This window comes from Tachypleus tridentatus, chromosome 1 (assembly GCF_004210375.1).
Source record: "Tachypleus tridentatus isolate NWPU-2018 chromosome 1, ASM421037v1, whole genome shotgun sequence".
Lineage (NCBI taxonomy): Eukaryota > Metazoa > Arthropoda > Merostomata > Xiphosura > Limulidae > Tachypleus > Tachypleus tridentatus.
The window spans coordinates 183,621,318-183,645,617 of record NC_134825.1 but is presented as its reverse complement, the minus strand read 5'-3'; the positions used below and the strand labels follow the sequence as shown (position 1 = coordinate 183,645,617).

Sequence of the window (24,300 nt, the reverse complement as noted above, 5' to 3'; positions counted from 1 at the left end):
TTGTTTTGTTTTTTACAATTGTTTTGATTTGTATAATTGTTTTGTTTTGTACAATTGTTTTGTTTTGTACAATTGTTTTGTTTTGTACAATTGTTTTGTTTTGTATAATTGTTTTGTTACGAATAAAGAAATAAGTTATTTTATGATCATTTTATACGAATTTATTAGTATCCATATTTATTGTTTTTTCTGTTAAGAATTCTATTCTGTAATTCGGTATTGACGTTAAACTATCTTCAAGAGGGGATTTTTATTACGTTCTTACGTACATGATTCTTGCCAACATATCTGATTGTTGTTGTTTTGTATTTATTTTGTGAAATGTGAATTAGATTGTAATGGTTTTCTGAGAACAACGCGTCTCGTTATGAAGCTGGAAACGTTCGCGTACAGTGAAAGAACTTGTCACGATACTGGTAGTATGAACCGTCGAGGTGTTGGACGAAGTTCAGCTCTGCGGTAAGGACGAGAACGAAACCCAGGTTTTGTGGAAGACGATAATTAATATCTATTTCCGAGTTAATGGAAATTGGTTTTTTTGGGGTGTTCGTATGAACAGCATGTGCGAGTTCAAGATCTAGTATAAAAACTGACATTAGCACGTGTTACATTCCTCGCTACTTTTCGCTCCTTCTACTGGTGAATCACCAAGGTGATCTACTGCGAGACAAAAGCATGCGAACAAAACCACTTCTAACTAATACTGCGCGTGCGCTTTGTCCTAGAACGTTGCGCAGATGCTCAGACGTAGCTACACAAAGTGCCGTCGTATGTGTTTTCCAACACTTTACCCATTGGCGGACTGAAACTACGTCCAAAATTCATTCCATTCACCAATCGTTAAAATCCATCCAAAGTTGGAGAATCGTTCAATGAATCCGGGCTATCATTAAAACATGGAAAACACAAGTTTATTAGGTGGACAGAGCAGTAGTAGTGAAACAGGCGTTGCAGTGGTCGACTCAGTTATATCTCTCGAGGCAGTCGGTGGCCGTGTTGAGCCTGTTTCAGATCCTCACGTGCTGTTGTCGGGTCACCTAATCGCTTCGGACGCTGTCCCCTCTGACTCGAACGCAATGATCGACGCTTCAGACTCGCGAGGTTTCACTGAACCTAACTTTCGAAGTCTGAGTGGCCGAATGTCTCCTGGAGTGTCGGCAGCTAACAGCTTCCTTACCCTCACAACTCTTCAGCCCCTGCCATCCATCTCTACCATGTCGGACAAGTTCGGTCGCTATGGTAATGTTGGGGGCACCTTTAGTCTGGTGCAGAACAGTAGTCTGGGAATGAACAGTTATCAATATGACAAACTCGGTCACATGGGAGGCATGAGCCCCATGAACATGGACTCCTCGTTCGGGGCATCTCATCACTCTGCAATGTTTATGATGAACGGCAATGGACTAGGGGCCATAGCAGAGCAGACACCCCGGAATGGTGTTCACTCCCCAGAGAAAACCCTGTCCCGCAGTGGCTATGACTCCTATGCACATCATCGAGACTTGTCACGCGGCCTGGGGTTCTGTCAGAGCCCCACTGTGGCGAATCTACCTTCTCCAACAAATGTGATGAATACGTTGAACGGACTAAATGCACCACCGTCGGCGCACCTCCATGCACCCGTGACACCTCCCGAACACCACGACATCAAACCCGTAAACGTGCCTAATGCCAGTTTAGGGGTCTCTTCCTGCATTGGAGAGAACGTCTCTCAGGCGAAGGCAAACCTGAGTCCCATTACGATTCAAAACAGATGCACTAATTCTGTTTGTAGCGGAGTAACGACGGGAAGTCGTCCCGTAGTGACGACCAAGAGCTCGGGAGGGCAAGCTCTTCACAAGGAAGAAGTCACAGAAGACACCGAAGAGATTAACACCAAAGAACTGGCCCAGAGAATAAGCGCAGAGCTAAAGCGCTACAGTATTCCTCAGGCGATATTCGCCCAGCGGGTGTTGTGCAGATCCCAGGGAACTCTTTCTGACCTGTTACGTAATCCGAAACCTTGGAGCAAGCTGAAATCCGGGAGAGAGACTTTCCGTCGGATGTTCCGGTGGCTAGAGGAACCAGAGTTCCAGCGGATGTCGGCCCTAAGATTAGCAGGTATGGATGTAACTCTGTGTGTACTTTACAATAAGACATTCTTGTGCCAGGACTGATTGTGTACATTGTACTTTATAAACATGTCTTCGTCATGTTATACATGATAATTTATAAACTGTTTTCGTCAGGTTATAAATGATGTTTGAAACGATACAAAACATGATTATTATAATATATACTTTAGTTTACTGTATCCCTGATTATTATAGTAATTAATGTAGTTTACTGTATCCATGTATCTGTTCGTGTTAATACAAGTTATATGTATCCGTGAAACATGTCTTTACTGTCTACCAGCAACCTAATGGTGAGATTATCAAATATCACGTGGAAATGCTTCATTGGAAAAGAGAATACATATCTTGATCGGGGATTGAACTTGGGGTCCTCAGTTTTGACCACTTCTCTTAGATTTAAGTTGTACAACTTAAGAAGAGGTCTCGAGCTGCTAACTCCTCATAGCTATTGTTACAATACGACATTATTTAAAGAGAACTGGAAGTGACCAACTGGCACTTTGAGTTACAACAACTTTGGCCCCTGTACATATGTCTTTTCCTGTGAGCTGCACTGTGAGGGAGAAACACGAAACCTGACAGTTGTTCTGTATCTATAAATCCGTTTCTTTTTATTTTCACGGAACATTTGGGATCAGTAAGTCCAACCAAATTTGTTTCTTGTTCTTCCAGAGATATTTTCTGGCTCAGGAAAGGTTCTTCATTTGACGTCACTTACCAAATGTTTCCTCTCCGATGACTCGTGACGTCGCTGCTCTCGTGCTTGTAAACACCTTCTACATAGAAAAGGTGGTGCGAGTAGACCGTCCATAGTGTCTCTTCATGCGTAGCAAATCTTCCAAGATGTCTTTTAATGATTTTTTTCTCGTAGGAGAGATTCCACTGTGAATAATACTGAGATAAAATGTGTAAAAGTTTTTAAGCTAGAATTTAAATCCTTCATCAAAGTGAGCCCTCCTTAAAATGGTAAACATGCAAGTATACCTACGACTTTAGATTTGCTCAGTTTAATAGATAGGCGGACTGTGCTCCAAGTTAGTCGATCTCTCTATCTTTCAGCTGAAGGAAAACAATATAAACAAGGAAGGTTTTGTTGGAATTGGAACAGAAACAGGAAATGTTTGGATGAAATTCTTTTATTAAAAAAACACAAATACGACAAAACACTTGCTTGAACATTTAACCATAACCTTTTTTTGTTAACCCGAAGATGACCTAGAAAGGTCAAAACGTTTTTCTATGCTTATCAATAAAAGTGTTAAAACCCACACCAGCCGTTATAAGATACACTTTTATTTCAAGTGGGTTTCTCGTCATCAAGAATTTAACCATGGCTTTCATATACGTGATCGAAAATCAATAAATTCCTAATTCGAATGTTTTAAGTTGTCGACTAGTTTTCTTGTAAGCTGTACATGACCTCTAACCTTTAATACTTCCCAAGTAATGCTATTCATGTAAAACTGCTTACTTGGTATGTATTTACTTTAATGTATTACAGCACAAACTGAGCTGTTAAAACACATGCGTGACAGTAAAGTTTTGAATTCCCTGTGATTTTCATATTGTTATAACTTTATATCTAAGGTGAAAGAGATTTCACAGTAAAGTTGTGGGTAAATGTAACTTAGAGAGTAGTGAGAAACACATAAAAAATAACTTAAAACCAGACGTCGTTTCCTGTTAGAGAAATTATAGTTTGTAAGTAGATTCACGTAACAGGAACGAACCTTGTGTTACAAAGTTTAAGAAATGATGGCTAATACTGGGTTGTATAAGATGGGTTTAATGTTTGTGTTATCCGGACGAAAATATATTATGAAACTGAAGACCCTGACTAAAAACACAAGATGAAGTTATTCTAATTCTGAACGACTGAGACACATGCTCATTATTAGAAGGTTCACGTTTTCTTTCTCAGGACATGAAATTCTGTAACTGTTCTCACACATTCACTACACTTGGAACAAAACAACTCGAGGATGTGTTCAGGCTGTCACACGAACTGATAAACGACCACTCTAACAGGGCAGCAGGTGACGCAGCAAGAAGGTAATTACTAAAGTAATCCTAGATTCTTTGTGACTAAACACGGCTGGAAAAATTTACTGCAGTAAAAATATCAGTTATTTTGTTTGTCTGTCCGTCATTTGTACTGATCCTTCTACTCACCTATCAAAAACAAAGGACTAAAAGCACGTGAAGCCACCTATAATAACAACAGACTTAGGAATGTGAAGTTATCTATAATAACAACAAACTTAAGAAATGTGAAGTCAGCTATAATAACAACAGACTTAAGAAATGTGAAGTCACCTATAATAACAACAGACTAAGGAATGTGAAGTTATCTATAATAACAACAAACTTAAGAAATGTGAAGTCACCTATAATAACAACAGACTAAGGAATGTGAAGTTATCTATAATAACAACAAACTTAAGAAATGTGAAGTCACCTATAATAATAACAGACTAGGGAATGTGAAGTTATCTATAATAACAACAGACTAAGGAATGTGAAGTCACCTATAATAACAACAGACTAAGGAATGTGAAGTTATCTATAATAGCAACAAACTTAAGAAATGTGAAGTCACATATAATAACAACAAACTTAAGAATGTGAAGTTATCTATAATAACAACAGACTCAGGAATGTGAAGTTATCTATAATAACAACAGACTAAAAGCACGTGAAGCCACCTATAATAACAACAGACTAAAGAATGTGAAGTTATCTATAATAACAACAGACTAAGGAATGTGAAGTTATCTATAATAACAACAAACTAAAGAATGTGAAGTTATCTATAATAACAACAGACAAAGGAATGTGAAGTTACTTATAATAACAACAAACTTAAGAAAAGTGAAGTCACCTATAATAACAAAAGACTAAAGAAAGTGAAGTTATCTATAATAACAACAAACTTAAGAAATGTGAAGTCACCTATAATAACAACAGACTAAGGAATGTGAAGTTATCTATAATAACAACAAACTTAAGAATGTGAAGTTATCTATAATAACAACAGACAAAGGAATGTGAAGTTACTTATGATAACAACAAACTTAAGAAAAGTGAAGTCACCTATAATAACAAAAGACTAAAGAAAGTGAAGTTATCTATAATAACAACAAACTTAAGAAATGTGAAGTCACCTATAATAATAACAGACTAGGGAATGTGAAGTTATCTATAATAACAACAGACTAAGGAATGTGAAGTTATCTATAATAACAACAGACTAAGGAATGTGAAGTTATCTATAATAACAACAGACTTAAGAAATGTGAAGTCACATATAATAACAACAAACTTAAGAATGTGAAGTTATCTATAATAACAACAGACTCAGGAATGTGAAGTTATCTATAATAACAACAGACTAAAAGCACGTGAAGCCACCTATAATAACAACAGACTAAAGAATGTGAAGTTATCTATAATAACAACAAACTTAAGAAATGTGAAGTCAGCTATAATAACAACAGACTTAAGAAATGTGAAGTCACCTATAATAACAACAGACTAAGGAATGTGAAGTTATCTATAATAACAACAAACTTAAGAAATGTGAAGTCACCTATAATAACAACAGACTAAGGAATGTGAAGTTATCTATAATAACAACAAACTTAAGAAATGTGAAGTCACCTATAATAACAACAGACTAAGGAATGTGAAGTTATCTATAATAACAACAAACTTAAGAAATGTGAAGTCACCTATAATAACAACAGACTAAGGAATGTGAAGTTATCTATAATAACAACAAACTTAAGAATGTGAAGTTATCTATAATAACAACAGACAAAGGAATGTGAAGTTACTTATAATAACAACAAACTTAAGAAAAGTGAAGTCACCTATAATAACAAAAGACTAAAGAAAGTGAAGTTATCTATAATAACAACAAACTTAAGAAATGTGAAGTCACCTATAATAATAACAGACTAGGGAATGTGAAGTTATCTATAATAACAACAGACTAAGGAATGTGAAGTTATCTATAATAACAACAGACTAAGGAATGTGAAGTTATCTATAATAACAACAGACTAAGGAATGTGAAGTCACCTATAATAACAACAGATTAAGGAATGTGAAGTTATCTATAATAACAACAAACTTAAGAATGTGAAGTTATCTATAATAACAACAGACTAAAGAATGTGAAGTTATCTATAATAACAACAGACTCAGGAATGTGAAGTTATCTATAATAACAACAGACTAAGGAATGTGAAGTTATCTATAATAACAACAGACTTAGGAATGTGAAGTTATCTATAATAACAACAGACTAAAGAATGTGAGGTTATCTATAATAACAACAGACTCAGGAATGTGAAGTTATCTATAATAACAACAGACTAAGGAATGTGAAGTTATCTATAATAACAACAAACTTAAGAAATGTGAAGTCACCTATAATAACAACAGACTAAGAAATGTGAAGTTATCTATAATAACAACAAACTTAAGAATGTAAAGTTATCTATAATAACAACAGACTAAGGAATGTAAAGTTATCTATAATAACAACAGACTTAAGAAATGTGAAGTTACCTATAATAACAACAGACTAAGGAATGTGAAGTTATCTATAATAAGAACAGACTTAGGAATGTGAAGTTATCTATAATAACAACAGACTAAGGAATGTGAAGTTATCTATAATAACAACAAACTTAAGAAATGTGAAGTCACCTATAATAATAACAGACTAGGGAATGTGAAGTTATCTATAATAACAACAGACTAAGGAATGTGAAGTCACCTATAATAACAACAGACTAAGGAATGTGAAGTTATCTATAATAGCAACAAACTTAAGAAATGTGAAGTCACATATAATAACAACAAACTTAAGAATGTGAAGTTATCTATAATAACAACAGACTCAGGAATGTGAAGTTATCTATAATAACAACAGACTAAAGAATGTGAAGTTATCTATAATAACAACAGACTAAAGAATGTGAAGTTATCTATAATAACAACAGACTTAGGAATGTGAAGTTATCTATAATAACAACAGACTAAAGAATGTGAAGTTATCTATAATAACAACAGACTCAGGAATGTGAAGTTATCTATAATAACAACAGACTAAGGAATGTGAAGTTATCTAAAATAACAACAAACTTAAGATATGTGAAGTCACCTATAATAACAACAGACTAAGGAATGTGAAGTAATCTATAATAACAACAGACTTAGGAATGTGAAGTTATCTATAATAGCAACAGACTTAGGAATGTGAAGTTATCTATAATAACAACAAACTTAAGAAATCTGAAGTCACCTATAATAACAACAGACTTAGGAATGTGAAGTTATCAATAATAACAACAAACTTAAGAAATGTTAAGTCACCTATAATAACAACAGACTAAGGAATGTGAAGTCACCTATAATAACAACAGATTAAGGAATGTGAAGTTATCTATAATAACAACAAACTTAAGAATGTGAAGTTATCTATAATAACAACAGACTCAGGAATGTGAAGTTATCTATAATAACAACAGACTCAGGAATGTGAAGTTATCTATAATAACAACAGACTAAGGAATGTGAAGTTATCTATAATAACAACAGACTAAAGAATGTGAAGTTATCTATAATAACAACAGACTCAGGAATGTGAAGTTATCTATAATAACAACAGACTAAGGAATGTTAAGTTATCTATAATAACAACAAACTTAAGAAATGTGAAGTCACCTATAATAACAACAGACTAAGGAATGTGAAGTTATCTATAATAACAACAAACTTAAGAATGTAAAGTTATCTATAATAACAACAGACTAAGGAATGTAAAGTTATCTATAATAACAACAGACTTAAGAAATGTGAAGTTACCTATAATAATAACAGACTAAGGAATGTGATGTTATTTATAATAACAACAGACTAAAGAATGTGAAGTTATCTATAATAACAACAGACTCAGGAATGTGAAGTTATCTATATTAACAACAGACTAAGGAATGTGAAGTTATCTATAATAACAACAGACTAAAGAATGTGAAGTTATCTATAATAACAACAGACTCAGGAATGTGAAGTTATCTATATTAACAACAGACTAAGGAATGTGAAGTTATCTATAATAACAACAGACTAAAGAATGTGAAGTTATCTATAATAACAACAGATTCAGGAATGTGAAGTCACCTATAATAACAACAGACTAAGGAATGTGAAGTTATCTATAATAACAACAGACTAAGGAATGTGAAGTTATCTATAATAAGAGCAGACTTAGGAATGTGAAGTTATCTATAATAACAACAGACTAAGGAATGTGAAGTTATCTATAATAACAACAAACTTAAGAAATGTAAAGTCACCTATAATAATAACAGACTAGGGAATGTGAAGTTATCTATAATAACAACAGACTAAGGAATGTGAAGTTATCTATAATAACAACAGACTAAGAAATGTGAAGTCACCTATAATAACAACAGACTAAGGAATGTAAAGTTATCTATAATAACAACAAACTTAAGAATGTGAAGTTATCTATAATAACAACAGACTCAGGAATGTGAAGTTATCTATAATAACAACAGACTAAAGAATGTGAAGTTATCTATAATAACAACAGACTAAGGAATGTGAAGTTATCTATAATAACAACAGACTTAGGAATGTGAAGTTATCTATAATAACAACAGACTAAAGAATGTGAAGTTATCTAGAATAACAACAGACTCAGGAATGTGAAGTTATCTATAATAACAACAGACTAAGGAATGTGAAGTTATCTATAATAACAACAAACTTAAGAAATGTGAAGTCACCTATAATAACAAGAGACTAAGGAATGTGAAGTAATCTATAATAACAACAGACTTAGGAATGTGAAGTTATCTATAATAGCAACAGACTTAGGAATGTGAAGTTATCTATAATAACAACAAACTTAAGAAATCTGAAGTCACCTATAATAACAACAGACTTAGGAATGTGAAGTTATCAATAATAACAACAAACTTAAGAAATGTTAAGTCACCTATAATAACAACAGACTAAGGAATGTAAAGTTATCTATAATAACAACAGACTAAGGAATGTGAAGTCACCTATAATAACAACAGACTAAGGAATGTGAAGTTATCTATAATAGCAACAAACTTAAGAAATGTGAAGTCACATATAATAACAACAGACTTAGGAATGTAAAGTTATCTATAGTAACAACAAACGTAAGAAATGTGAAGTTACCTATAATAACAACAGACTAAGGAATGTGATGTTATTTATAATAACAACAGACTAAAGAATGTGAAGTTATCTATAATAACAACAGACTCAGGAATGTGAAGTTATCTATAATAACAACAGACTAAGGAATGTGAAGTTATCTATAATAACAACAGACTAAAGAATGTGAAGTTATCTATAATAACAACAGATTCAGGAATGTGAAGTCACCTATAATAACAACAGACTAAGGAATGTGAGGTTATCTATAATAACATCAAACTTAAGAATGTGACGTTATCTATAATAACAACAGACTAAGGAATGTGAAGTTATGTATAATAACAACAGACTAATGAATGTGAAGTTATCTATAATAAGAACAGACTTAGGAATGTGAAGTTATCTATAATAACAACAGACTAAGGAATGTGGAGTTATCTATAATAACAACAAACTTAAGAAATGTGAAGTCACCTTTAATAACAACAGACTAAGAAATGTGAAGTCACCTATAATAACAACAGACTAAGGAATGTGAAGTTATCTATAATAACAACAGACTGAGAAATGTGAAGTCACCTATAATAACAACAGACTAAGGAATGTGAAGTTATCTAGAATAACAGCAAACTTAAGAATGTTAAGTTATCTATAATAACAACTGACTCAGGAATGTGAAGTTATCTATAATAACAACAGACTAAGGAATGTGAAGTTATCTATAATAACAACAGACTTAGGAATGTGAAGTTATCTATAATAACAACAGACTAAAGAATGTGAAGTTATCTATAATAACAACAGACTCAGGAATGTGAAGTTATCTATAATAACAACAGACTAAGGAATGTGAAGTTATCTATAATAACAACAAACTTAAGATATGTGAAGTCACCTATAATAACAACAGACTAAGGAATGTGAAGTAATCTATAATAACAACAGACTTAGGAATGTGAAGTTATCTATAATAGCAACAGACTTAGGAATGTGAAGTTATCTATAATAACAACAAACTTAAGAAATCTGAAGTCACCTATAATAACAACAGACTAAGGAATGTGAAGTTATCTGTATTAACAACAGAATAAGGAATGTGAAGTCACCTATAATAACAACAGACTAAGGAATGTGAAGTTATCTGTATTAACAACAGAATAAGGAATGTGAAGTCACCTATAATAACAACAGACTAAGGAATGTGAAGTTATCTATAATAGCAACAAACTTAAGAAATGTGAAGTCACATATAATAACAACAGACTTAGGAATGTAAAGTTATCTATAGTAACAACAATCGTAAGAAATGTGAAGTCGCCTATAATAAGACCAGAAATAAGAAATCTGAGGTCACCTTTATCAGGTTCGCAACTGAACTGTCAGTATAGAGATTTAAAATGTTTAAATACAGGTTGTTTTTGTTTTGTTTACAGCAGACGTGAAACTCAAAGCTGAGTTCACTTATTATTTAATTGTCGTTTATTACAAACAAATTAGAACCCACGGATTATTTCAGTAATCACAACCTTTTCTGTTTCTCTTTTTTATAACACACAATATTCACAATAACGCCCCTGGGGTGAGGTGTGGTCATGCCCCCAAAGTGGCTTCTTCTAAATAACAGGTGAGGTGTGGTCACGCCCCCAAAGTGGCTTCTTCTCAATAACAGGTGAGGTGTGGTCGTGCCCCCAAAATGGCTTCTTCTAAATAACAAAGAATGTTGACAAGTACTAAAGTTGATTCAACATTTTATATTTATAAGAAAGATTTCAGCTTTAAAAGTAATGAAACACAGGGACTTGTAGGTATAGGTAGAAGAAATAATATTCGTGATACGCTATTAAGTGAATAAGCAAGAAGACCGTGTTTAGTGTTAGATGTTAAAATGTTTATAAGACCGACTGAACAAGATGATACGTTTGTTTCTAATTAATCTAAGAGTTACGAGGGGTAACACACGTTTCCTCTAATCTCTCCATATAAAAACACACTGTATTAGTTAGAATGTTTGTAATGTATTGTGTTTTACACACTGTATTAGTTAAAATGTTTGTAATGTATTGTGTTTTACACACTGTATTAGTTAAAATGTTTGTAATGTATTGTGTTTTACACACTGTATTAGTTAGAATGTTTGTAATGTATCGTGTTTTACACACTGTATTAGTTAGAATGTTTGAAATGTATCGTGTTTTACACACTGTATTAGTTAGAATGTTTGTAATGTATTGTGTTTTACACACTGTATTAGTTAAAATGTTTGTAATGTATTGTGTTTTACACACTGTATTAGTTAGAATGTTTGTAATGTATCGCGTTTTACACACTGTATTAGTTAAAATGTTTGTAATGTATCGTGTTTCACACACTGTATTAGTTAAAATGTTTGTAATGTATCGTGTTTTACACACTGTATTAGTTAAAATGTTTGTAATGTATTGTGTTTTACACACTGTATTAGTTAAAATGTTTGTAATGTATTGTGTTTTACACACTGTATTAGTTAGAATGTTTGTAATGTATCGTGTTTCACACACTGTATTAGTTAAAATGTTTGTAATGTATTGTGTTTTACACACTGTATTAGTTAGAATGTTTGTAATGTATCGTGTTTCACACACTGTATTAGTTAAAATGTTTGTAATGTATCGTGTTTTACACACTGTATTAGTTAGAATGTTTGTAATGTATCGCGTTTTACACACTGTATTAGTTAAAATGTTTGTAATGTATTGTGTTTTACACACTGTATTAGTTAGAATGTTTGTAATGTATCGTGTTTCACACACTGTATTAGTTAAAATGTTTGTAATGTATCGTGTTTTACACACTGTATTAGTTAGAATGGTTGTAATGTATCGTGTTTTACACACTGTATTAGTTAGGATGTTTGTAATGTATCGTGTTTTACACACTGTATTAGTTAGAATGTTTGTAATGTATCGCGTTTTACACACTGTATTAGTTAGAATGTTTGTAATGTATCGTGTTTTACACGCTGTATTAGTTAGAATGTTTGTAATGTATCGTGTTTTACACACTGTATTAGTTAAAATGTTTGTAATGTATGGTGTTTTACACACTGTATTAGTTAGAATGTTTGTAATGTATGGTGTTTTACACACTGTATTAGTTAGAATGTTTGTAATGTATCGTGTTTTACACACTGTACTAGTTAAAATGTTTGTAATGTATCGTGTTTTACATACTGTATTAGTTAAAATGTTTGTAATGTATCGTGTTTTACACACTGTATTAGTTAAAATGTTTGTAATGTATCGTGTTTTACACACTGTATTAGTTAGAATGTTTGTGATGTATCGTGTTTTACACACTGTATTAGTTAAAATGTTTGTAATGTATCGTGTTTTACACACTGTATTAGTTAAAATGTTTGTAATGTATCGTGTTTTACACACTGTACTAGTTAAAATGTTTGTAATGTATCGTGTTTTACACACTGTACTAGTTAAAATGTTTGTAATGTATCGTGTTTTACATACTGTATTAGTTAGAATGTTTGTAATGTATCGTGTTTTACACACTGTATTAGTTAAAATGTTTGTAATGTATCGTGTTTTACACACTGTATTAGTTAAAATGTTTGTAATGTATCGTGTTTTACACACTGTATTAGTTAAAATGTTTGTAATGTATCGTGTTTTTGTCAACGGGATCTGTTCTTGTAATGTTCTCTGGGGAACGAGTATTGAAAGATAGTAGAAAACAGTTGGTATACATTCACCGTCAGTTGGTTCTACGTACAAATTGTAGGGTACAGACTCACCGTCAGTTGGTTCTACGTACAAATTATAGGCTACAGACTCACCGTCAGTTGGTTCTACGTATAAATTATAGGGTACAGACTCACCGTCAGTTGGTTCTACGTATAAATTATAGGGTACAGACTCACCGTCAGTTGGTTCTACATATAAATTATAGGGTACACTCTCACCGTCAGTTGGTTCTACGTATAAATGATAGGGTACAGACTCACCGTCAGTTGGTTCTACGTACAAATTATAGGGTACACACTAACCGTCAGTTGGTTCTACGTACAAATTATAGGGTACAGACTCACCGTCAGTTGGTTCTACGTATAAATTATAGGGTACAGACTCACCGTCAGTTGGTTCTACGTATAAATTATAGGGTACACACTCACCGTCAGTTGGTTCAACGTATAAATTATAGGGTACAGACTCACCGTCAGTTGGTTATACGTATAAATTATAGGGTACAGACTCACCGACGAATTAGAGCTGTTTCATTTTTAGATTTACGAACCTTTACATTTAAATAGTTTTGTCTGGTGTCTTGGAGTTGGATAAATGAAATGGTCCTCAACAAGCAGGATCGTTTTTTAAAAATTTCATTTTAAGGACTTTCGTGCTGAACTATATAACACTCCGGTGTATTGTTATACGTTAAATATACTAAACGTACTGTTTACCAGTATTAGGGCTTTCCTGCTGAACTATATAGCACTTCTGTGTATTGTTATACGTTAAATATACTAAACGTACTGTTTACCAGTATTAGGGCTTTCCTGGTGAACTATATAACACTTCTGTGAAGTATGTTGTGTTATTTATTAGTGATTATTTGTCACAGCGTATAAATATTGTGTAAATAATATTTAAACCTAAAGATGTTGTCACTGACTTTGAAGCAACTAGGATGTAGTAAATTATATTTGTTATAAAACATCGTTGTTTAGGCTATTTTTAAACACTACGTTCTATGTCTTGTCGCTCAGACATTTTGAAGAACAACAAAAGTTTATAATAAAATATTTCATTTGTGACGACGGTTTTCTTTCAAACCAGACATCATCAAGCAGACTAGGGTAGAACAAACATAGTAGTGGTCGAAAAACATATTTATAGAAGTAATTTGTTATGTCCATGTAAAAATCTCTATTCTTGTAAATCAAAGCTTGTTTTATTTTAATATAAATAGAGTTTATATAGATCAGACGCTGCTTGCAATTCTGGGTTCAATCCCAGTAGTGCATTGCGCAGCTTTATGCATAAGAAAAGACACGAAGTAACTTTAGTCACTGTCGAATTTTCCTTATCCCCGAATTCTGTGGTCGTACGTACCCTAAATGTATTTCTTTTGGTTATAATCTTGTTTAGTAGATCCATATTACCAATAACACCGGTGACGTATTAGTTAGAAAAATCTAACTTCAGTAAAAGTGCACCCAAAGAATAACTAGCGCCACCTAGTATTGCAGTTCTATGACAGTATTGGTTATTGTAAGTGCCTTGGTAACTCTATAATATAGAACTATTCATCTTTCTACTTATATTTCTAAATTATTCACAAGTAAGTGTGGTTATCCTGGAGGTTTTTGTTAACCCTAATAACACACGAGTCACACAAACATGTAAGAAAAGCACCAATAATGAACCTACTAATTACTCCAGGAGTTTTCTATGTACTGTTCTTATAAAGTAACTGATTTCACTCAGTATACTTGTTTATGTAACTCAATCTTCTTTGTAGAGTGTATCTCATCACCAGTGAAGACAAGTCACTGATCATGGAGCTAAATTCTCTACACTAGCAACAAATTATTTCAATGTTTAATATGTAACTTCTTATAATAAGATTGTTTGCCGGAAATACTGAGACGGAAAATGTATTTAATAATTAGAGTAGACGACCTCTAGACATATAGGTAGTTATGTTCCCCTACATGTTATGAGCTGCTGAGTTCAGGGGAGTTTGTGAAATGAAATTGTTTCGGTGATGCCTCACTCTCTGTAACATTTAACTTATTTCAAGGATAAGTAACCAACAGTAGAGGAATCATTTAAGATATCTCAAGGGTAGCTCGCCAACTGCAAATGTAACATTAAACGTATCACAGGCGTAGCTCACCAACTGTAAAAAAAATATTTGACTTGTTACAGGGGTAGTTCACCAATGATAAAGATAACATTTAACGTATTTAAGGGGTAGCTCATCAACTGTAGAGATAACATTTAACGTATTTTAGGGGTAGCTCATCAACTGTAAAGATAACATTTAATGTATTTTAGGGGTAGCTCATCAACTTTAAAGATAACATTTAACGTATTTTAGAAGTAGCTCATCAACTGTAGAGATAACATTTAACGTATTTTAGGGGTAGCTCATCAACTGTAGAGATAACATTTAACGTATTTTAGGGGTAGCTCATCAACTGTAGAGATAACATTTAATGAACTTTAGGGGTAGCTCATCAACTGTAAAGATAACATTTAACGTATTTTAGGGGTAGCTCATCAACTGTAGAGATAACATTTAATGAACTTTAGGGGTAGCTCACCAACTGTAAAGATAACATTTAACGTATTTTAGGGGTAGCTCATCAACTGTAGAGATAACATTTAACGTATTTTAGGGGTAGCTCATCAACTGTAGAGATAACATTTAATGTATTTTAGGGGAAGCTCACCAACTGTAAAGATAACATTTAATGTATTTTAGGGATACCTTGCCAACTTTAAAGATAACATTTAATGTATTTTAGGGGAAGCTCACCAACTGTAAAGATAACATTTAATATATTTTAGGGGTACCTTGCCAACTGTAATGATAACATTTAATGTATTTTAGGGGTAGCTCATCAACTGTAAAGATAACATTTAATGTATTTTAGGTGTAGCTCACCAACTCTAAAGATAACATTTAACGTATTTTAGGGGTACCTTGCCAACTGTAAAGATAACATTTAATGTATTTTAGGGGTAGCTCACCAACTGTAAAGATAACATTTAACGTATTTTAGGGGTACCTTGCCAACTGTAAAGATAACATTTAATGTATTTTAGGGGTAGCTCATCAACTGTAAAGATAACATTTAACGTATTTTAGGGGTAGCTCATCAACTGTAAAGATAACATTTAATGTATTTTAGGTGTAGCTCACCAACTGTAAAGATAACATTTAACGTATTTTAGGGGTAGCTCATCAACTGTAAAAATAGCATTTAATGTATTTTAGGGGTACCTGCCAACTGTAAAGATAACATTTAATGTATTTTAGGGGTAGCTCACCAACCGTAAAGATAACATTTAACGTATTTTAGGGGTAGCTCATCAACTGTAAAAATAGCATTTAATGTATTTTAGGGGTACCTTGCAAACTGTAAAGATAACCTTTAATGTATTTTAGGGGTATCTCATTCACCTTTCTTCAAATATTAAGTTCAGTGTTTTGATCACCTGCTTAAGAGCCTAAATTATAAACTTATAATGATTTTCCACAGTTGTAGGAGATAATGATACATTGAGAGAATAACAAATGTTGTGAATGAATTTAAATACAGCTTAGACAAATGTGACTGGAAGTTTCAGCTACGTCACTAAAACAACCACAAAATAAAACTAAAATCTCGCGCAAGCTCGATAAACCGATCACGTTCACGTGTTCTGTGTCCACGTGCTTCCTCATACGAGCCGTATCCAACGTTCAAAAGACTTTGGTTTGTAACCTAATCATGTAGAATGTTTGAAAGTGTGGGAAGGGGGTGACAGATGTTTTGAAGCCCCACTTTCTGGACAACACTTGTTATTCTAGTTGGATCATGTCAACGTATTTTAGTGTATCCCACTAGAGCGTCAAATAAAAAAACGTATATCTTATTCATTGATTATTACTTGTACACGCTCTGGCTTGGATACAGGAAGGAAAGATGGAAGTTGCCAATGGAGATTTTTTCTCTTACACAGATTTAGTAAAGTTTTTAGTTCGGATACGGACCGTCAAAGCAAAAGATAATATTCTCGAATAGCGATGTCTTTCTTTGAGACAAATAAAATTAAACTATTTTGGTTTTTCTTTTAATCACTTGTTTACAAAGATATAATGACCTGTTAATATAGTACTAACATTTATCTGTTAATATAGTACTAACATTTATCTGTTAATATAGTACTAACATTTACCTGTTAATATAGTACTAACATTTATCCGGAGAAGAAACAAGTTATTTGACCAAGTCCTTAGTTGAGTCCTAATGTTCTGGAAAAGGTTTAACCCATATCGTTTGCTAATTGTTCGTAATGGATGTGGTTATTGTTTCTTGTTCGTAATGCTAATTGTCTGTAATGGATGTGGTTATTGTTTCTTGTTCGTAATGCTAATTGTCTGTAATGGATGTGGTTATTGTTTCTTGTTCGTAATGCTAATTGCCTGTAATGGATGTGGTTATTGTTTCTTGTTCGTAATGCTAATTGTCTGTAATGGATGTGGTTATTGTTTCTTGTTCGTAATGCTAATTGTTTGTAATGGATGTGATTATTGTTTCTTGTTCGTAATTAATCAACAACTTTCATGTTGAAGCAATGTTGTGAAAGACCCGTTTAAACTCTTATCTGTATGCAAACTACAGATGTTTTAATATTTGAAGCAAAAAAGGAAACCTGAATTACAAAGATGTAACTGTTAATAGCAGTTAATTTAATCGCGTTTACAGTACTTCTCACCGTTTAACGTCTTCCATTATTGTTTCTGAATTTCGCGCAAAGCTACACGAGGGCTATCTGTGCTAGTCGTCCCTATTTTTGCAGTGTAAGACTAGAGGGAAGGCAGCTAGTCATCACCACCCACCGTCAACTCTTGGGCTACTCTTTTACTTACGAATAGTGGGATTCACCGTAACTTTATAACGCCCCCACGGCTGAAAGGACGAGCATATTTGGTGCGACGGGGATTCGAACTCACGACCCTCAGATTACGAGTCTGGCGCCTTAACCACCTGGCCATCCTGGGCTGTTTACTATTAAAATAACTATCTCAACAGTCACTCTAATCTCGAGTAATACACGTTCTGTGTATTCGTCTACTAGTATTCGAATCTAACGCCACCTATCTCTCAATGCCTATATAATCTCGAGTATAGCGCTTTGTTCGTTTCCACTTTGAAATGAAACCAAGAGTGTTTTGAACAAGTGCAAACAAATGAATTATTTTGAAAACAGAATCCTTGTAGCAGAGTAATGAGTCGATATTCTGGTGACTCCTCTGTCTGTGTATCCTTTAAGTTGTAATTTTATTTTAAAAGTACAACTCAGAATTTTTAGCACTTGCATGGATTACTTGTATCAGTGATATGTTTCCAAACTACTCATTCATCTATGAAGACTGGTCAAACAATTAAATATTTAATAAAACTCACCACGTGTACTTGTATAATAGGCGAAACTCAAGTCTAGAAAGAAACGGAGATTTTTGAAAATTAAGGATCTTAAGATGTAACCAGGACTCCAGAAGATCCGGTATAAAACCATGTTTAAGCATTGCTTCAGTATAAAACCAGGTTTAAGCATTGCTCCAGTATAAAACCAGGTTTAAGCATTGCTCCAGTATAAAACCATGTTTAAGCATTGCTCCAGTATAAAACCAGGTTTAAGTATTGCTCTAGTATAAAACCAGGTTTAAGCATTGCTCCAGTATAAAACCAGGTTTAAGTATTGCTCCAGTATAAAACCAGGTTTAAGCATTGCTCCAGTATAAAACCATGTTTAAGCATTGCTCCAGTATAAAACCAGGTTTAAGCATTGCTCCAGTATAAAACCATGTTTAAGCATTGCTCCAGTATAAAACCAGGTTTAAGCATTGCTCCAGTATAAAACCAGGTTTCAGAAACTAGGAATTGTAGTACCTCCAAGTTCTGCGACGACAAAAGAGAACTGATGTTTGTGATTGTTTTTTGAACTTCGCGCAAAGCTACAAGAAGGCTATCTGCGCTAGTCGTCCCTAATTTAGCAATGTAAGACTAGAGGGAAGGCAGTTAGTCATCACTACCCACCGCCAACTATTGGGCTACTCGTTTACTAACGAATAGTAGGATTGACCGTCACATTATAACGATCCCATGGCTGAAAGGGCGAGTATATTTAGTGTGACGGGAATTCGAACCCGCGACCCTCAGATTACGAGTCGAACACATTAATCACCTCGTCATGTCGGGCCTGGTTTGTTTTATAAGTTAATGTTGGCTTTTTAGTTCTCAATTCAAGTAACTTTATACTGAGCTGGCTCTTCTGGTGAACATATCTCTTCCAGGAAGATTTCAGTAGGTCCTGATGAGAGAGACTAATCAGATGAGTTTTTACAGACTGCTAGATGCGTTTTTACAGAATGCAAGATGAGTTTTTACAGACTGCCAGATGAGTTTTAACAGACTGCCAGATGAGTTTTTACAGACTGTCAGATGAGTTTTTACAGACTGGTAGATGCGTTTTTACAGAATGCAAGATGAGTTTTTACAGACTGCCAGATGAGTTTTTACAGACTGCCAGATGAGTTTTAACAGACTGCCAGATGAGTTTTTACAGACTGCTAGATGCGTTTTTACAGAATGCAAGATGAGTTTTTACAGACTGCCAGATGAGTTTTAACAGACTGCCAGATGAGTTTTTACAGACTGCTAGATGCGTTTTAACAGACTAATCAGATGAGTTTTTACAGACTGCTAGATGCGTTTTTACGGAATGCAAGATGAGTTTTTACAGACTGCCAGATGAGTTTTAACAGACTGCCAGATGAGTTTTAATTCCTTTCTAACAGCTGCACAGTTGGTGGTTTTGTTGCATGAACTGACGTTCTAACAGCTGCACAGTTGGTGGTTTTGTTGCATGAACTGACGTTCTAACAGCTGCACAGTTGGTGGTTTTGTTGCATGAACTGACGTTCTAACAGCTGCACAGCTGGTGGTTTTGTTGCATGAACTGACGTTCTAACAGCTGCACAGCTGGTGGTTTTGTTGCATGAACTGACGTTCTAACAGCTGCACAGCTGGTGGTTTCGTTGCATGAACTGACGTATGCTTCATGAACTGTCTGGTGTTACGCACTGCTAACTTGTAGCTCGATCATTCTCGAAGCAAAACGCCACTTAGTTCATAATATTCTATTTTTAACACTAAAAGTGAAAGATGTTATATTAACATATTGAAAACAAAATATAATTTGTTTTATTTTATCTTTGTGTAATAAATGGACTCTTAATATTTAGCTGCAAGTAAAACCAGACTCACTTCAGAACTCTGTCATGTAATTTTTATAACCATGTTAAATCTTCTATCATTTTCATGTTATACTCACTAGGTTCCATGTAATTTCTATAACCATGTTAAATCTTCTATCATTTTCATGTAATACTCACTAGGTTCCATGTGATTTCTATAACCATGTTAAATCTTCTATCATTTTCATTTTATACCCACTAGGTTCCATGTAATTTCTATAACCATGTTAAATCTTCTATCATTTTCATGTAATACTCACTAGGTTCCATGTGATTTCTATAACCATGTTAAATCTTCTATCATTTTCATTTTATACCCACTAGGTTCCATGTAATTTCTATAACCATGTTAAATCTTCTATCATTTTCATGTAATACTTACTAAGTTGTTTAATCTACTTCAACTTAGTAAAATGTAAGGATTTAAACATAAAAATACTAGTGTATATATATATATAAGATCTGGTACATTGATATATAACTTTTTCTAACACTCTACCTATTACGACCTCTAGTGGTTCAGTTCAATTCATGTGCGTGACTTGTAATGACTCTCAACACATATTTCATGTGACTTAAAAACTATGTGGCTGAAAACAAAGTATGAATAAGTATTTTAACATGTTAACATGAGAGTGTTTGGTTATAAGTTCTTAGCAGTACGTGCAATGATTCAGATACGAATTATTTACTCGGTAAGTGATGAAGAAACAGGTTGTTAGAAAACAAAACACATTAATGTCACGTTGCTCAGCTAATAACAACGTGGGGGTGGGCGGATTCCATACCAAACAGAAGACAACATGTTGACGGGTAGAGTAAATACTAAACAGAAGACAACATGTTGATGGTTGGATTCCATACCAAACAGAAGACAACATGTTGATGGGTGGATTCCATACCAAACCGAAGACAACATTTTGATGGATGGATTCCATACCAAACAGAAGACAACATGTTGATGGGTAGAATACATACCAAACAGAAGACATGTTGATGGGTAGAGTACATACCAAACAGAAGACAACATGTTGATGGGTGGAGTACATGTGAAAGAGTAATTAGTAATTCTTTGTGAATATTATGAATTTTTTGATAATTCATTGACAGTATTATGATATTTTTAATGATTAATTTACAATATTATGACGCTTCATTGACAGTATTATGATGTTTCTTTAATAATCCATTGACAATATTACGTGTCTTTATTATTAATTCATTGACAATACTATGGGTATTTAGTAATTCATTGACAATATTATGCTTTTTTTTAATTCATTGACAGTATTGTGGCTCCTTAGTAGTTCACTGACAGTATTATGGATTTTCTTTATTAATTTATTAACAGTATTATGGGTTCTGGTAATTCATTGACAGCATTATGGGATTCCTTTATTAATTGATTGAAAATATTATGGGTTTTTAGTAATTGACATACAATATTATTTTTTGATTAATTCCTTGATATTATTATTATTTTTCATTAATACCTGGACAATATTATTATTTTTTATTAATTCCGAGACAATATTATTTTTTATTAATACCTCGACAATATTATTATTTTTTATTAATTCCTAAACAATATTATTTTTATTAATTCCTAGACAATATTATTACTTTTTATTAATTCCTAGACAATATTATTATTTTTTATTAATTCCTAGACAATATTATTATTTTTTATTAATTCCTAGACAATATTTTTTATTAATTCCTAAACGACAATATTATTATTATTTTATTAATTCCTAGACAATATTATTATTTTTATTAATTCCTAGACAATATTATTTTTTATTAATTCCTAGACAATATTATTACTTTTTATTAATTCCTAGACAATATTATTATTTTTTATTAATTCCTAGACAATATTATTTTTTATTAATTCCTAGACAATATTATTACTTTTTACTAATTCCTAGACAATATTATTATTTTTTTATTAATTCCTAGACAATATTATTATTTTTTATTAATTCCTAGACAATATTATTATTTTTTATTAATTACTAGACAATATTATTATTTTTTATCAATTCCTAGACAATATTATTATTATTTTATTAATTCCTGGACAATATTATTATTTTTTATTAATTCCTAGACAATATTATTATTTTTTATTAATTCCTAGACAATATTATTATTTTTTATCAATTCCTAGACAATATTATTATTATTTTATTAATTCCTGGACAATATTATTATTTTTTATTAATTCCTGGACAATATTATTTTTTATTAATACCTCGACAGTATTATTATTTTTTATTAATTCCTAAACAATATTATTATTTTTTATTAATTCCTAGACAATATTATTATTTTTTATTAATTCCTAGACAATATTATTATTTTTTATTAATTCCTAGACAATATTATTATTTTTTATTAATTCCTAGACAATATTATTCATCAGGAAACGCCATATTCTTGATTTATTTCGAAAGATACACTATAGAATGTTACAACATACGATTTATTTCTACTTCTTTAAGGAAAATCCATGTTATTTAAGTAACAAATATAAAACTACTAGGTAGCGCTCGAGTGCCTTACCATGACGTGCTAACTATTATGATTATGGTAAAAGATATACAAAGATTAGAGTGATATGATTATATATATAATTCCAATTGTTCAAAGTGAAGTCTTTAGTTTAAGTTGTTTGATAGAGAAGTGATTGTTTAATCTGACTGGGTGTAATACTATGTCCGGATTGTTAATCCGAAGGTTCAGTGTTTCTGTTTCGTTACCGTTGAACATGATGTGTAATTTATCACGATATGTACACCATAAGAGTAAAGATTACATTCATTTATTCGCTGTGATAAGAGTAGTTCACAAGGCGGATAGTGCTTTCCCTTTCGTCAGTCAGCTCAGAATTATGTACGCTATTTAGACGTAATACTTTATTATCTTTACATGAGAATAACAACAGAAATATTCCTGTTTACAAATAACATTTGCAAACGTTTTCATTTGATTGAAACTGTAGACAATAGACACCGTACTCTCGGAAAATAAGACCTGGTTAGAACTTCAGTGAGTTATTGTTCGCTATACTTGGCATGGTGACCTTTCCTCAGTGCAGAAAGTCGAACAGAATAACGGTTAGGGTTTTCCAAATTATACAACGATTCACCAGCCTCTTCTCTGAGAATCTTCAGGACATATTCTAATGTCAGACTTTATAGAAAATCTGTAGGAATTTGTTCTAATCATTGTGGAGAAAAGCACAAAATTAAAAAAAAAAATTTTTGAAAACTGGAAAACAAACAAATAATTATTAGATAACGTAGGTACGGAACTCATTTAGGTAAAAGTTCAGATGTGGGATTTCGAACAATTGTTTAGCCTAAAACTTTCAGGGAAAGATTCTGTACCATGCGTGTGCAAGCTAAAGTCACGTCAAAGTTTTCAGAACTGTATTATAAAAAGGACGATTGATGAGGAAGGTCTCCAGTTTTCTGATATTTCAAGGAAACAATATAAATTGTGTGCTTCCGTTTGGTTTCGAATATGAGGTTTCTTTCGGAAAATAAAACAGTTTAAGGAAAGAGCTACTAATATGCCAAACTGTTTTCCTCACTGAACTGTAGAACATATAAATACGTACAAGGAGTTTATTGGATGTTTCACTCGCACCCTAAAGTTGAAAGGATGGAAGTTTTAGACAGATAACGGTGACTAATAGAAGATATGACAACAAAAACGGATTTTTTTGAGTAAGTGCATACCGTGAGAATCATCATTTCAATAGCAAGCTGTGAAGTGTATGAGTTTATTAAACTGGATTAATGAAAAGGATAATTTATCCGAGCTGAATGTTTCTTCTGTCTATCAGAAGTCGTTAATAAAGATTATAAATTGTTTTGAGTGTCGTTACTTGAGTTTAAAAACTCCGATACATGAC

The 24,300-nt window shown here is 32.7% G+C and overlaps 1 protein-coding gene across 1 annotated transcript in view; it reads left to right on the top strand.

The window, feature by feature from the left end:
* Positions 1-344: 344 nt before the first annotated feature.
* Positions 345-24,300, top strand: part of LOC143231960 (one cut domain family member 2-like) — a 205,901-nt gene continuing 181,945 nt past the window's right edge. The window contains exon 1 of the mRNA XM_076466858.1: positions 345-2,100. Coding sequence (XP_076322973.1) covers positions 897-2,100 — 1,204 coding nt within the window. The 5' untranslated portion in view covers positions 345-896. The remainder of the gene's footprint in view (positions 2,101-24,300) is intronic.